Consider the following 15,219-nt stretch of genomic DNA (forward strand, 5'->3'; position numbering starts at 1 on the left):
AACCAGTGCCGCCCATGGCCAGTCATTGGGCCGAGCGTAGGTGGCCTGTCTGACAAAATCCTTTCCGGCTAGTTACTCAGAGTGACCGGCGTGGCTAGCATCTGCCAGCCCTGGAGAATACCTGTGACAGGGGGCTCCGCTCACCGCCAGGATGGCACCTCCTCCTGGCCACTCTGTGGAACAGCTGGCCGGGTCAACGCCCCTTCCTGCGGTTGCAGGCCATCGCTCTGTCTCTCTCTGCCAGCATGCAGCCCGCTCTTGCTCCACAAGCTGCTGCTGCCTCTCTGTGACTCAGCCTCCGGCCAGCTCCCCATACGCGTTGTTCCCTTCCAGGGCACCAGAGCCTCACTCCCGAGCAGCCTCAGGCCGTCTCCCCGTTCACTGCCCCCTGGGGCCACACCTCAGTTCCTGGCCAGGAACCTGGGCCTGCCCTCTGCTCCGGGTTCTGGCTCAGGGACCCTCTAGCCAGCAGCCAAGGTCTGGTCCCTCTGGGACCTCACGGCCTTTCCCTGAGCCCTCTTCTACCATCTGGCACCCGCCCGCCCCCCCACTCCCTCCTCCCGGGGAGCAACTGCCTGTCTCCACAGCCTCCAGACCCTCCTCCCTCTCCCAGGCGTGACTGCGGCCTTTCCCAGCTGCCCCCTCTGCTATCACCTTCCTGCCTTTCCAAACCCAGCCCACCCTCAGCCGGAGGGGCAGGAGGTGATTCCCCCCAGCTGATTCCCCCCAACTGTGGCCTGTTGGGTTAATTAGCCCCCTTCTCAACCTGCCTTAGCCCTTCCAGGGCCAGTGTGGGGTGAGTGCCCCATCTCAAAACCCCACAGGAGCTTCCGAGAGCAGCAAGCCCTTCCTGTATCAGTGCGTCCCCGCTGGGGAGGAAGGAAGGTGTGACTTTGCTCACGTTATCCTAGGTGAGGGAAGCCCTGGTGAAGACAAGGTGGTGTGTGGTTTTCACAGGATTTAGCGGGTTGAGGCAAACCCTAACCTTCCCCAGCTTGACTTAACCATGAGGAGCTCAGGGTTTCCTTCAACCTGCTAACAGGTGAACACCACAAACTGCCCTGTCCCGACTAGGACTTTCCGTCCTGTCAGCTAACCTGAGCGAAGGACGCCCCTTTTTCGGAGTGAAGACAAGTCCCCTGAGATGTCGCCACTGGCAGCTGTGTGGCTGGAGATGCTGCTCTTGACCAGAGGAGCGGCCTGCAATGCCCTGTGCTGATGCTTAGCCAGCCAGGCTTGACTTCCCTCCTCTCAGCAAACTCCTTTTCCTGATCACACGGGGGCTTCTGGCCTGGGCTTAGCAGTCGAGCCTTCCTCTGGAGTGCCCCAGTCTGTGGGAAAGGCTCCATGCTGGGGGAGGTGTAATCCCTGTCCGAGGGCAGGGGCGAGAAGGGAGTGTTATAAAGTGGTGTGTTCTCTCTGCTCGGGTCAAAACAAACCTTCTGAGCCAGGCTGAATTTCTCCTTACACTTGCAGGTGATTAATAAAGGACTCTTCATAATTGGGGCAGCAGCAGGCCTGGGTGGCAGCTACCTGCTCATAAAGTGGGCATCCCGTAAGTCTGACTCCTGCACAGAAAAGCTGTGGAGCTGGATACTTCGTCTCAAGGAAACTGGAAGTCTCCCACCGGGAACACGACTGGCATAAATGTCAGGGGAGCGGTGGAGGGGACACCTGGCAAAGGCCTAGGCTGTAAACTCAGAGAGGTGACTAGTGGGAGGGACACAAAGGGGGCACCAGCTAAAGGGGAGCATGTAACCTCCCCAAATGACTCCCACAAGTGACTCGTCCCTGCTCCCCACGTGATCCCCCCATGTGACTTGTCCCCGCCTTACCCCCAGCCCGGGGGCCCTGCACTCTCCCCATCTCCTCCCATCCCACGTTACCTGGCAGGGAGGGGGGGCTCTGCTCCAGTCCCCCTGGCATGTGTGGAGCCACTAACGCACTCTCCCAGGGGCAGCCTCCGGCCACGCTGCCTGCCGGGGACACTGCCCGTGGGGCGGCACACAGCGGCTGCTCTCTATGGGCTGTCCCACACCAGGCAGCGTGGCTGGAGGCTGCCCGGGAGAGAGCAGCCGCTGTGTGCCATATCAGGCAGCGTGGCTGAAAGAGGAGAGGCTCTGGCCCTGCCTCTTCCCTTCCAGCTCTGGCCCTGCCCCTTCATCTCCCCGGCTGCCAGCCTTGCCCCCCTCCCCAGAGTTTTGGGGAGGGTCATGTGACCCTTCTCCTCCCCCCCCCACGAGTCGCCATAGGCAGTGCAGAGTGCTTTGAGATCCTTCCAAGGCGCCACACATTGGTACTTGTCTGATGAGAGCTGCCTTGCTGCTTTGAAATGCCGCTGCACCTCACAACCTGCATCCCTGCTTCCTAGCCACTCGCTAGCCCAGTGCTCCCCTCCTGGGCCTGAACACTGCCGCTGGGTTGGCCTCTGGGGAGTTGCTTGTCACCCACCAGCCTGCTGATTTCGGGCTAAAACCGAGATTTCGCCAGGGGTCCCCGTTGGCTGCGTTTGTAACCACGAAGCGGGAGCCATGCTTGTTATTTTGAAGCTGAAAACGCTGGTCGACAAGTGTGGACAGTTCCACAGCATCTGTGCCTGGAGCAAATGGACCGAGCATCAGGAAGTCCCTGTCTGGCAGGATGTTCCCGAATGAACCTCATCAGACTCGGACTTCAGTACAGTCACGCTCACTGCAAGCCATGTGTCTCCACGGGGAGGCTGCTGGCCACTCGGGATGGGACCAAACTCCCATTAGGACTTTCTGCAGAGAAAGCTACTCCATGGTTTTCAAACTGGTGCTTACCGGGTCTCCTGGTAAGATTGAAAGGCGGTCTGCAGGCAGTCAGCTCCCTGATCAGAGATCACTGTCGCTGAAACAGGTCAGTTCTGGTTCCATCTGGAAAGTTTTCCTGCTATTGAGTTTGTTCAGGACTCAAGGATTTCCCTGCAACCCCATCCCTCTGTTTGGAAGGAGGAGCACTAGGATACACCCACCTAGGGTTATCCGTGATTCAGCAAGAGCCTTGGGCATGTGGCTAACTCTAGGCAAAGTGGAGAGTCCCACTGAGTTCAGTGGGATTACTCGTGTGCCTAAAGTCAGACACTGGATGAAATGAGGCCTAAGCACTCATGTAACACATGGGATTTTTAATCCGTGAACTCCTGTTATTTTGTCATCCTTGTCTACCCAAATAAAAGCTGTTTGAAACCAAAAGATGGACCTTTGTGATTCAGACATATTTTGCCACTGGGTGCTTCTTCAGCTAGCCAGTGCTCAGCACTGCCTGGGCTGTTTGCGGGGTCTCCTAGTCACTGGCACAACCTGGCTGGTTGTTGTTCACAGAAACGTGGGTGCTTTGCACTGGTTTTGGATTCAGGCACAGCGATCGCTCCCTGGGATTGTCATTTGGTGCCACAGTGCTAGCTACTAGCTTTTGTACCTCACTGCTATGAATGTCCAGGCCTGGGAGAGTAAAATGCAAAACCGGGATTAGTACCGGCAACCCCACCCCGAGACTGCACCCTCTTAGTGCCCGCTGTGGGCCTGAGAGTGGGAGCAGAAGGACTGAGTGTGAGATCTCAGGCTGCGAGTTTGCAAACTCAAACAGCTTCCTTCTTTCAAAATTGAAAACTTTTTTTTTTTGAAAAAGAAACAACTTGTCAGTAGAAAATTCCAGGGATGTGCTGGAAAAGCACGGCCCCATTTCAGCCCCTGCCCAGCAGAAAAGGCGGATGGGAGTGGTGGTGGAGATAAATGGCCAGGCACTGCTTTGCGAGTAGCTCTCCTGAGAGACAGCACTGAGCTTAGTCTGGTTGGTTTGTTTCTCTGGGCTCATGATCTCTGTGGCAAGGGGTATGGGTCGCTCAGTGCCCCCTACTGGAGCCCCACGCGATTATATACCCTGCTTCCCGGTGCTGCGCTTGGGTGTTTGCTCCAAGCCAGACTGTAGGGAGGGGCTTGGGGTCTTGTGAGTTTGATCCTAGCAAGGGGCAGCTGCGCCTAGGGAGAGGTGGGGCCAGTTTCTGGGAGCAGAAAGGGGCGGCTGCTTTGTGCATATGTGCTCAGAGCTGTTTCTAGGGCTTTGGTGCTAAAGGCCCCAGTTCAGCAAAGCACAGCTGTTACGATGTCATGGGCCGTGGCCACGTATTTAAACTTACACCTCATTGTACTGGGGCCTGAAGGTCTAAGCCGTGTGTGGCCTGAGCCTGGGATGGGTTTCCCCGTGTGGGTTTTGGCTGCAGCCCCAGAGAGGGCGTCTGGCTGCACCTCGGCATCACGGGCGCTTTCGTGGCCCGCTCACTCCCTAACGGGGGCGTTTGGGGCTCTGCAGCAGCCACCTCAGCTCTCCTGGGAGTCTGACGTCCCAGCGCAGGGGGCAGGCTCCCGTCCCTAAGTCCACATTAACTCACGAGCTGCGCGTCTACAGCTTTGTGCACGTCACCGACCTGTTCTGCCCCCGGGAGGGGTCTGGGGGGGGCCCAGAGATTCCTGCGGCGGGGGGGGGGACACGCGCGCAGGGCAGCAAAGCGGTAATAACTGAGGCTCCCCCAGCTCCGCTACGCTGGGCATGCCATCCGTCAGCCTTCAAACGAGGGTGGTCCCGCACCCGGAGCCTGGCTCCAAGCACCTGCTGGCTTCAGGCTGTGGGCAGCCCGGCTTTGCCACAACCCCCCACTGCCCACAGTCAGTCCCATGGGCCTCAAGCCTGCTGCCCGGGGCTTGCCACCCCCACTGACAGTGCGAGCCCAGATCGCGTGACCGTCCAGGGTGCAATGTGTTGCCGGGGGCATCGTGAGCGTCACAGCTCGAGAGCCAAAGTCAGGGGGCGGCATTCGGCAGAGCCCCTTGGCCCTGGCTGCACCTGCTTGACCGCTGTGTGCGGGAGCTGACTGGAGTCCGCACAGGCTGGAGCGGAGCAGGAGGAGGAAGGTCCAGTAACCCCCGCGCTGCTTTTCCTGCCGCCACAAGCCGCTCTAGCACATGGGCAGACGCGGGTCGGGGGGTGGGGAAGCAGGCCTAAGGGGGGTCTAGCTCAGTAAGGGGAGGGACAAGGGAAGCCCACGTCACCTCTGGCCAGGTGTACCCGTATCCAGAAGAGCTACGTGAAGTGACCTGGGGTGGGCTCACCTGGCTCGCTCCCTCGAGGGGCTGGCGGCAGCCAGCAGACGCCATCACGCACTGCAGGCCAGCTGCCGGGTTTGATGTATTTTTATTAATAGACCAGGGTGGGGACGTGACATGTCACTACAGGCAACTTGTTCTCACACATAAAGCAAGTTCTAGAAAGGGGGGGTTGGGGGGAAGGAACTACAGCCCGCGGGCCACCTCCGGCCCGTCAGACCATTTAATCTGGCCCGCAGCTCCCAGGAACGGGACTGGCGTGAGGCACTAGCAAAGCAAGCACGTGCTGGGGGCGGCATGTTTCCAGGGGCGGCGTTCCGGCCACGCTTTTCTTTCGGGGCAGCGGCGCTCTCGGAGACGGGGCGAGGGCGCCATGCCCCCGGCCACAGCGGGAAGGGGAAGCCCCAGACCCGGGATGCTGAGCTGCCAGGGCCCAGCCGCTACCTGGGGAGGAGAGGGCGAGTCCTGCCGTCTCATCTGCGCCCTGGCTGCTGCGCTGCCTTGTGCCACCCCTTATATTGGGGGCTTCTCTGCGCGGCCGGGCGGGGGAGGGGGGAAAGCCCCCGCAGGCGCTGGGAGAAGGGGACGCCACTCCCGCCGCTTCCAGCGCCGCCTGCGAGCCCCAGCCCCACCTCAGCTCGGGGGCGGCAAAAAACCTAGAGCCGGCCCTGCCCAGGAAGCAGCCGGCCTGACCCCCCCTCCGGCTCCTGAGGAATTTGTGGAGGCACGGCCAGGCGGCTCTGCACCCTGCCCCGTCCACCGCAGCTCCCTCTGGCTGTGGTTCCTGGCCAATGGGCACTGCAGGGGTGGCCCCAGCAGACGGGGCATGGTGCAGAGCCGCCTGGCCGTGCCTCGGAGCCGAAGGGGCGACATGCTCCCAGGAGCTGCTTCTGGTACATGCTGCCTGGAGCCTGTATCCCTGACCCCCCCCCCCGCCCCAATCCCCTGCCCCAGCCCTGATCCCCCTCTGAACCCCTCAGTCCCAGCCCAGAGCCCCCCCTACACCCCAAACCCCTCATCCCCAGCCCCACCTCAGAGCCTGCACTCCCAGCCAGTGGTTTCACCCCCCCATACCACAACCCCCTTCCCCAGCCCTGATCCCCCTCCTGCCCTCCAAACCCCTCAAACCCAGCCCAGAGCCCCCTTTTGTACCCCAAGCCCTGCACCCCCAGCCAGAGCCCTCACCCCTCGTACCCCAACAACCTGCCCCATCCCTGATCCCCCTCTCGCCCTCTGAATCTATTGGTCCCAGCCTGCAGCCCCCTCCTGCACCCCAAACCCCTCATCCCCAGAGCCCACACCCCCAGCCAGAGCCCTCACCCCCTCCTGCAACCCTACCCCCAATTTCATTAGCATTCATGGCTTGCCAAACAATTTCTATACCCCAATGTGGCCCTCAGGCCAAAAAGCCCCCCCCCCCCCCCGTTCTAGAGTCATACAGACTTTTAGAGGCATGACCCTCTGAAGCAAGAATTAGTCATTCAATGCACCACGTCCAGCTAGCTCCGAGAAAGCCCCGGGATGCGCCTGTCGCTTTCTCCTGGGCTGCGTGTGTCCGACTGGCGCGCTGTCAAGGGGAGGAGACGCCTTGTGAGGGGGGATGAAGTGAGCGTGGAAATCTGACTGCTGCTTCTGAACAGTTGTTTCCTTGCCACTAACCCATCACGGAGAAGGCTCAGACCCCAAGGGTTACGGGGCAGCCAGGGCTGCAGGCCCACTCCGAAGGGTCCGAGCAAGAGGGCAATGATTTAGGAAGATGTGGGGCATGTCCCCGACGGCTCCCTCTTTCCGGCCACCAGCATCCACCCACCCCTATGGCCACCGCCCTCCTCACTGCAGGTTTACTGCTCCGGAGACCAGCATGTGGCCTGACCCCCGAATGATTTTAGCATTTTCGACAAGACCTGCAGTAGTCCCGTAGCCGAGCACAGCACAGCTGGACAGGGAATTGGAGTGACCGCAGCCTTTGAGCAGAGGGCTTTAGGCCAGAAAGAAGGTGGCCTCTGGCAGAATGCCAAGCGAAGATCAATACTGGTTGTACGTTGAAAACGAGTAACAATGCAGGCTCTGTTCAAGCTCTAACAGCAACTGGTGCCAGTGCATGGCACCTATGTGCAGCATGAGTTAAGACAGATGGTGGGATTGTTTTCCAGGCGCCCACGCTAATGCAAACTGACAATAATCCCACCAATCAAAGCTTGCACGGCTGCCTTCTCACAGCCCTATGAACACAGCTTGCAGGAGCCACGCAGAGGGAAGAGACTGCTGGAGAAGAGACCGCACAACACTGCCCGCCGGACAAAGCCCACCCGTCACTGGCAGCGTCATGGAAGAAGGGAACAGCGTACGGCAGATCTCTGCTTGAGAATAAAATGCTGGTGCCCTTAGTTTGGTATTTCCTGGTTTAACAGTTGAGCCTTCCCAGGCTTGCAGGGTAGCTCCACGTCATTCTCCATTGAATCTGGGGTTCATGACAGTGGTGGTAGCACTCTGGAAAAGGGGATTGTCACCCTGGGAAGAAATACCAGACAGGTACGTTGTGAGTGCTGCCTGGATCATCCAGAAACAGAGCCTCAGTTCACCCAGCTGGCTAAGGATCGGATCGAGTGAACATTACAAACTGAGGGAAGAGGGGCTGCTCACGTGTGGTCCTCCCCCAGGCACGGGGAGCTTTCTCCCCACAGCGTGGTGACAGGTGAGCCATCGCTCCTGCGCCATGAGGCGGACACGCCGCTCCAGCCCTCCAATACTCACGCTCAGGTGCAGAAGCATTGGCCCAGGTGTGAGCTTCTGGACTGTAAAGAGCCTGGCATGGCCAGGTGGCTGTCCCTCCCAGAGGGAGCAGGCAGCCAGTGGAGAGGCGATACAATTCACTTCAGCAACTTTTAACTTTTCAGGCCCCCACACCAGCCATGTGCTGATGATTTCAGGTGAGGGCTGCATGGGCATTTCCTCCTTCCTGCCATGAGACCAACCCTGGACATGAGTGGCAGCAGCAAAGTCCAATGGGAGATATCTGAGCTAGCCAGGGGCCCCCAGATAAACCTGCTTTGGGTAAGTCTCTGGGCCCCCCTATGTCTCCCGCACTGCAGAAGGGAAAGTCCACCCCATCTTGCACCCAAACCAGGAGAGCCCCTCAGCATCTCTGTCTGTTATCTCCACACCCCCAGCCTGGGGATGTAAAGGAGCCGCTGGCCCTGGTGCTGTGTTTGGGGAGGGTACAGGACACCAGCCAGGGAACCACTTGGCAGTGGCCTGTACCCAGTTATTTCCCACACCTGCACGATTGCAAGAGGGCCTGAGGCCTCCTCCCCAGAGCCAGCCGCCCCACAACTAAGAACGGACACCCGTCAGGCTGGCAGGGCTCCAACCAGCTCTGGGGATCAGGCAGGGCAGGTGGAGCAGGGCGGCTGTCTGTGGGGTGCTACGGGAAAGGCAGAGCCAGCTCACCTCGTTCCACTTGGCCTTCAACTTCTCCTTCTCGAACCTGCTGTACTCCCTGCGGTCGAACACCTCCATCAACAGCCGCCACATCACCAGGAGCAGCAGCCCAATCAGGGCCACGCCCGCGATGGTGCCGCCCACGATTGCAGCGATGTTCGGGGGCTGCGGACACTCTGGGGATCAGAGAGAGCCCAGGAGTCGCCTCACGGGACCGAGCGTTCAGCCCTGCTGCCCGCAGGCAGGCTGGCGACATGGAAGGGCATCTGCCGCCTCCAGCAGTGTGTGATGAGAGCGGGCCACACACCGAGCCTGACGGGGGCCGTTCTATGGCAGCTACCGTGCGCTGTACGCCGCCAAGTCATGGCAGCAGCCACAGCACCAGGCGCCTGGCGCGGGCAGCAGGGTGCAGCCATTCAGCTGCTAGCTCGGCAGGCTGGTTGCTGTTACCCCACTGGCATTCTGGGGGCCTGTCTGCAGCACCCCGCCGGCACTGCCTGACCCGCTTTCCGGGGGCGGGGGGGAGGGCATTGTGGCTTGCGTCCGGCGAGGAGCAGGACTGGGCAGGAAAGACAGAACAGGGGAGGAAGGGAGGAGGATTCAGAACCTGGCGGGAGGAAAGGGAAGGGGCCATCAAGGCCTGTTTGCGCTCACCGAGGGACCCAGCGCTGGCTGTGGCTGGGGGCTCCTCTGTACCAGCACGAGCCATGCCCGCCTCCAGAATGTTCTCTGTCAGGGTGACAGCCTTCTTCCCCTCCCACTATGGGGGGGCGCTGCTCTGGGACGGGGGCAGGGGACTCCCCACCGGCAAGGACGGGGCGTGTTTCTCGTGGCATCGTTATTTTGAATGAAGCAAAATCCCCCATACTTTCTTTCTGTTTGAAAATTCCCCTCCTGCTGCGCCTGTAGGGGAGGCTGTAAGCTCTGGCTCTGGAGCGAAACCCGCCCCCCCTTACGGAGTACAGAGACGGGTGTGGGACGAGATTCCGGTACCTTTCTTGGCATTGACTTGAAAGGAGTACTTGTCCTCCCCATCCTCCTGTCTCATAAGATAGGAAATCCAGCAATTCTCCGAGTCCTTCTCCCGGCACTGCCGGCCGCCTGTCAACAAACTGTTTTTGACGATGTTCAGACACGCGGTTGTGCAGTTCTTCTGAAACGGGCCGCTCTCAAACGCCTCGCACTCCACACAGGAGCTAGAAGACAGACACAGGAGGCGCATGTCTCGGACAATAGGCTGGCCGCAGCTCAGGGAGGGAGGGACCTGTGTGTGGGGTGGGAAGGAATATTCCCCAGCTCCGACGGGCAGTGACCTTGGGGGCTTTGCCTTCCTCTACAGCGCGGCGTGTGCGTCACTGGCCAGGATTATCCGGGTGTAACGCACGTACCCAGCAGCTGCCTCACAAACCAACACAGCCGAAGAGAGCAGTGTGAACCTGGTGTGCCTTGGCCCCCCGTTCTCTGCCGGGGGCACATTAGAGGCTCGTCTCCTGTGGGCTGTCGCACTGTGGTCGTCCGTGAGCTGCTGGGTGCAGTGTGCGGGCGCCCGGTGGTGCTGCGGGCCAGTGACATGCGGGAGTCAGACCAGACAACCCGGTGCTCCCTTCTGGCCTTACGCTTGGGACTGGTTAGCAGTGAATCAGGCACATGGGGCAGGGCGTGGCAGACTGATGGTGGGGAGGAGGGGGCTGTCTGTGACCGGGGTTCCACGGACCACAGAAGCCTCATGGGGGGCAGAGTTGCTGGGGGCACTCACGGGCCAAGGGCAGCTGGAGAGGCAGGTTCTTCTGCCTCCACCCCACACCTGTGGGGCAGAAGTGGCTGTTAGCCCAAGCTTTCCAGGCTAGAACAGAAACAGCCACCTTCGATGTGAGAAGCAACTGCCCCCGCGCTGCGCCCCTGGGCTCCCGGCACCTGCTCCGGCCAGGGGAGACGAGAGCACGGGGAGCAGCCAGGCTTCCGAACACAAGCCTGGCTCGGGCGCTTCCGCAGGTCACTTACATGTGTCGGGCGCACGGCGAAGGGCAGCCAGGGCATTCCTCACAGAACGGGGGCTGGTAGCCTGGCTTACACTGGCATGTATTGCATTGGCAGTACCCACGGCCGCTGCACACGTTTCCCTGGCTGTTCACGCAGCCGTCGGTAGACTTCTTGCACTGGCAAGCGCTGCCTTCGAAGCCAGCATTGCATTTGCACTCCCCACAGTCGCAGCGCCCTCGCTCTGGGGGGCGAGCAGAGATTTTAGAGTCAATACAGCTGCTCTGGGACAAATCCTGTAGGCAGGTGTCTGGGTGGGGCCACCGGGAGCTATGACCCTCTACAGTAACAGAAGAATCTAGGGGCTGATCATGTGAGAGATATGGATTCCTTCACCAGCCTGGCCTTTGCCAGCCTGGATTTTCATCCTCACCTGTCTCAGCACTGACAGGCTCAGAACTCGTCCCTTCTTCCAAATGGGCAGGGCTTAAATTGCCAGAGTATTTCCTGGAGCCCCAGAGCTTGGGGCTTCAGCCCGGCAGGAGGCGCCAGGGCTCAGGGCTTCAGCTCCGTGGGAAGCGCCAGGGCTCGGGGCTTCTGCCCCGCGGGATGTGCCAGGGCTTGGGACATCAGCTCGGTGGGGCGCACCGGCACCTGGGGCTTCAACTTTGTGGGTGCACTGGGGCTTGGGGCTTCAGTGTCGGGGCTCAGAGTTTCCACTCTGTGGGGAGTTGCAGAGCTTGGGGCTTCAGGCCTGTGGGCTTGAAAATATTTATCAGAGCTCTGCTCCAGGCAGCTCTGGGTGATTTTAAGCCCTGCACAAGGGGCCCTTCCTTCCTGGAATCAGAAGGCTTAACCTGCAAGCACTGATTCGCTCAGCAGGGCTCAGCCCACCTGTATCAGAGGCAGAAAACCTTCCCAAGCAGGGTCCTGCAGGACCCTAGCGTGACATGGACTTCCGGGTAGGGGCTCCACACCTCCTTCCCACCATGCAGCGGGCACATTTCTAAGGCATCTCACTTCGTGACCTGGGTAGCGTGGGCTGTATCAGCATAACTACGGGACACCCTGGAAGCATGCGGCTTCCTTCTCCAGTGGAGCACTCCAATTTAGCTAGTCCCCGCAGGGCCACAGCGGGGGTGGGAAGTTCAGAGGGAAGAGAAAGAGGCCGGACATTAGGGCTCTCTTGCTAGCTTCTCACAACACATCCCTTGTTCAAGCACACCAAGCCCTGGGTGTTTAAGGAACGGCCTCGTGGAGAACTTGTGAGGACAGTGAGGGAACATGTGGAGTGGAAAGAAGCATTTGGAGGATGTTCCCGTTGCAATATTAGCCTGCCCCAGGACACGGAGCATGCTGCCCGCACAGCCGTCGCTGCACTCCCGTCAGGCGATTGTGCTTGCAAAGCACTGGGAAATGGGCTGTCTTGCCTTTACAGCTCCATGGGATGGCGATCCAGGGCACGCGGCAGGCTAGTACGGAGGCTCCGAGTGAGACTAACCCGGCTGTTTCTCTGGGATAAGGCCCGGGTCTAACTCAGGAGTTGGTCTGCTAAGAATAATTCACTGACGTGTGAGTGCACAGCAGGGGCCCGCAGTCAGTGTCCTGGAGCAGGTAGCCATTGGAACAGTGGCCATAGGACAGGAAGGGAAGGGGCTGAGTCAGACCACGGAGCCGTCACTCACCTTCGCCGCCGCACAAGTGGCCATTATGGACCTCGCAATTCATGTTGTCGCACTCGCAGAAGGTCCCGTAGATCTGCTTGTTGGGCGTGTCGCTGGTGTGGCAGGTGCACTGCCCACACACGCAGTCCCCCAGGCCTGAGCAGATGACTGAGGCATTGTCCTTCCGACAGCTCCCTTCCAGCTCCTTGCTGGTTTTACCTTTTGTTTCGCACTCGCAGTTCTTCCCAGTGTGGCTTGGCTTGCACCTGGTGTGAGAGGAGAGGAACCCAGAAATCAGGGTCAGAGGCAGGTGGACCGGGATGGAAACCATGACCTTGGTCAGACCATCCACAGCAACACAAACAGCTTGTGCCAAGGTTCCCAGAGATGCTGAGCCCCTGAAGCCCCCTTGGTTTTCCATTGTTCATCCCTGTGACCACGGCACCCCGTATTCTTCATAGTGATATAATTATGATATGATTATGGCATAATTATGATACATTTTGTGCAAGATGGGTCATGTGAGGTGTCATTGGAAAAGTTTTATGATTTGCTGAATATGATTATCCTGTTTCTATGCATGTATCATTTTTGTATCTAAAGTTAGGAATATTGACTATGGATCTGTATTTCAATCCTGCTTACTCTGGGTGACACCCACAATTAGCCTTTCTGGTACAACAAAGAAGAAGCCAGACAGTGCTGATGGCCCATCAGCAAAGACAATGGACCCTGGAAGAACTTAACCCTCCTGTTTGAACACTCCCGATAGCCTGTAACTAACGGATGCTATGACTCAGCAAGGTATGCAAGGGCATGTGACGAGGCCACAGGACTCTGACTCCATCTTGGGATGTCAGTGTTTTTCCACAAACTGAATTTGGGACAAAGGGTTCCCGCCATATGCTAAAGCTCTATAAGGCAGGGAGTGACATCCTCGGTTGATTTTCACTTCCTACACAAGAAGACTCCTGGAAACATCTGAGGAACAAAGACTGAAGTGGGGGAAGTGCTGGACCCAGGCTAAAGGGATTTCTCGTCTGTGTATGAAACACCTGGGGATTCCAAGCTGCAAAGCAAAGTCAGCTTGGGCCTTAAGAATCTGCCAACCTGCTTGTATCATCAGCCAGGGTGAGAATTTGCTAATTCATATCCAATCTTTCTAGTATTTTAGGCTTAGTTTGCATTTTTGTTTATTTGCTAGGTAATCGGCTTTGATCTGTTTGCTATCCCTTGACCCCTACAGGACATCCTGACAGGCAGAACTTGGCCCATTAACTGTGTCCTGTCACTGTGACATTCCCCAGTCACTGAAAATAAAACCAACCTGCTGAAAGTTCTCAAGGGAAGAAAAGAAGTGGGCACATTAGATTGACTGAAGTAAGTGTCTGTGCCTCACACTTGGTGGATTTCATGGTCCCTGTGCACAAAGACTGTCCCAGCATCACCACGAATGCCAGTACAGCCATCTGCTGGCCTGGTGCTTGGAAAGCTGCCCATTCCCAGTGATCCCCAAGCTCCTGAGGAGCCCTCGGACCCCGGGTTCTGTGGCATGATGTTACTCAGATCGTTTACCTGCACGTGCCACACACGATTGTACCATTCCCACTGCAGTCAGTGCGGCTGGGTCGCTCATCACAGTCACAGTTGCACCGGCTGACCAGTTCCACAGTGAGTGTGTCTGTGAAGCCCAGGGGCCGGATGGTAAAGAACGTTTTTTCAATGCACTCCTTTGCTGTAACTTTCACCCGGAAGGTAACCTGGAAGGAGGTGAAGGAACCAGGTTATGGGACTGTTTTCTAGGAAAGCATCATGGTCAAGGTGCTCAGGCTACCAGCCCTAACCTAAATTTGCCTCTGTCCTGAAATGTCCCCTCCAGGAGACAGGAAATTTCTGGAATCGGGTCTGTGGGGTCCCTTTACAAATCTCTCACTAGAACACAGTAGAGATGGTCAAACATTGGAACTTTCATCCTACGGGAAATGCTTCTGTTTCAACATTTGTTTTTGTCCTGAATCATGAAAAAAGTCAAAATATCAAACCCCCTCCCCCCCCTCCACAAAAATTTAGAAGTTCAAAGAAAAAAATGCCTGGTCCAGAAGGGTTGAAACACTTTGTGTCAGGTCAGTTTGACATTAAATAGTGTCCACTAAGCTGCAATGGGGTATTGCAGGTGCCCCATGCCCCCATCCTCCTCTATGGGCCCGGCTCCTGGGTTGGACTACATTTCTCATGATACACTGCTGCCATGGAATTCCCATGATGCACCATATTAAGTGGCAAGGCCACGGTGCATGGGAGGAGATGAAGTCTAGCCAGAGAATCCAGTCCCTAGGGGACAATGGAGGCATGAGGCACCCATGAAACATCTCATGTAGACACACATTAGAAATGGCCCACCTTGATTATCATACACATTGTAAGGAGAGTGATCACTTTAGATAAGCTATTACCAACAGGAGAGTGGGTTTTTTTGGGGAGGGGGAGAGGTGTTCGGGGAGGGGAGAAAACCTGGATTTGTGCTGGAAATGGTCCACCTTGATTATCATACACATTGTAAGGAGAGTGATCACTTTACATACGCTATTACCAGCAGGAGAGTGGGGTGAGGGGAGAGAAAACCTTTTGTAGTGATAATCACCCATTTTTTTGGTTTGTGTGTATAAAAATGTCTTCTGTACTTTCCACAGTATGCATCCGATGAAGTGAGCTGTAGCTCACGAAAGCTCATGCTCAAATAAATTGGTTAGTCTCTAAGGTGCCACAAGTACTCCTTTTCCTTTTACACATTAGTGTCTAACTGACCCGAAATGAAACATTTTGGTTTGATTCAACAAACTGAAATTTTTGGTTCAGGTCAATCCAACCCAAAACAAAGTATTTAGTTTTCAGTTTTCCCCAGTTGGAAACAAACAAACAAAAAAACAACTCTGTAAAATCAATGGAAACATGTTGATTTTGCAGAAGCGACATTTTCTATCAAATGAACATGTGGCTGGAGAATTCCCAGCCAG

The 15,219-nt window shown here is 57.5% G+C and overlaps 2 protein-coding genes across 4 annotated transcripts in view; one reads left to right on the forward strand and one right to left on the reverse strand.

Moving 5' to 3' along the window:
* KMO (kynurenine 3-monooxygenase) overlaps positions 1-3,215 on the forward strand; it is a 45,937-nt gene extending 42,722 nt beyond the window's left edge. For both annotated transcript variants that reach the window (XM_073306961.1, XM_073306962.1), the window contains one exon: positions 1,477-3,215. In XM_073306961.1, coding sequence (XP_073163062.1) covers positions 1,477-1,647 — 171 coding nt within the window. In that variant the 3' untranslated portion in view covers positions 1,648-3,215. The remainder of the gene's footprint in view (positions 1-1,476) is intronic.
* Positions 3,216-6,543: 3,328 nt separating this feature from the next.
* Positions 6,544-15,219, reverse strand: part of ITGB2 (integrin subunit beta 2) — a 50,669-nt gene continuing 41,993 nt past the window's right edge. For both annotated transcript variants that reach the window (XM_073306964.1, XM_073306965.1), the window contains 6 exons: positions 13,781-13,965; positions 12,227-12,471; positions 10,566-10,785; positions 9,558-9,760; positions 8,574-8,740; positions 6,544-7,634 (listed from right to left, as the gene is read on the reverse strand). In XM_073306964.1, the coding sequence (XP_073163065.1) occupies positions 7,569-7,634; positions 8,574-8,740; positions 9,558-9,760; positions 10,566-10,785; positions 12,227-12,471; positions 13,781-13,965 (1,086 nt within the window). In that variant the 3' untranslated portion in view covers positions 6,544-7,568. The remainder of the gene's footprint in view (positions 7,635-8,573; positions 8,741-9,557; positions 9,761-10,565; positions 10,786-12,226; positions 12,472-13,780; positions 13,966-15,219) is intronic.

Source organism: Lepidochelys kempii, chromosome 11, assembly GCF_965140265.1.
Source record: "Lepidochelys kempii isolate rLepKem1 chromosome 11, rLepKem1.hap2, whole genome shotgun sequence".
NCBI classification, from domain to species: domain Eukaryota; kingdom Metazoa; phylum Chordata; order Testudines; family Cheloniidae; genus Lepidochelys; species Lepidochelys kempii.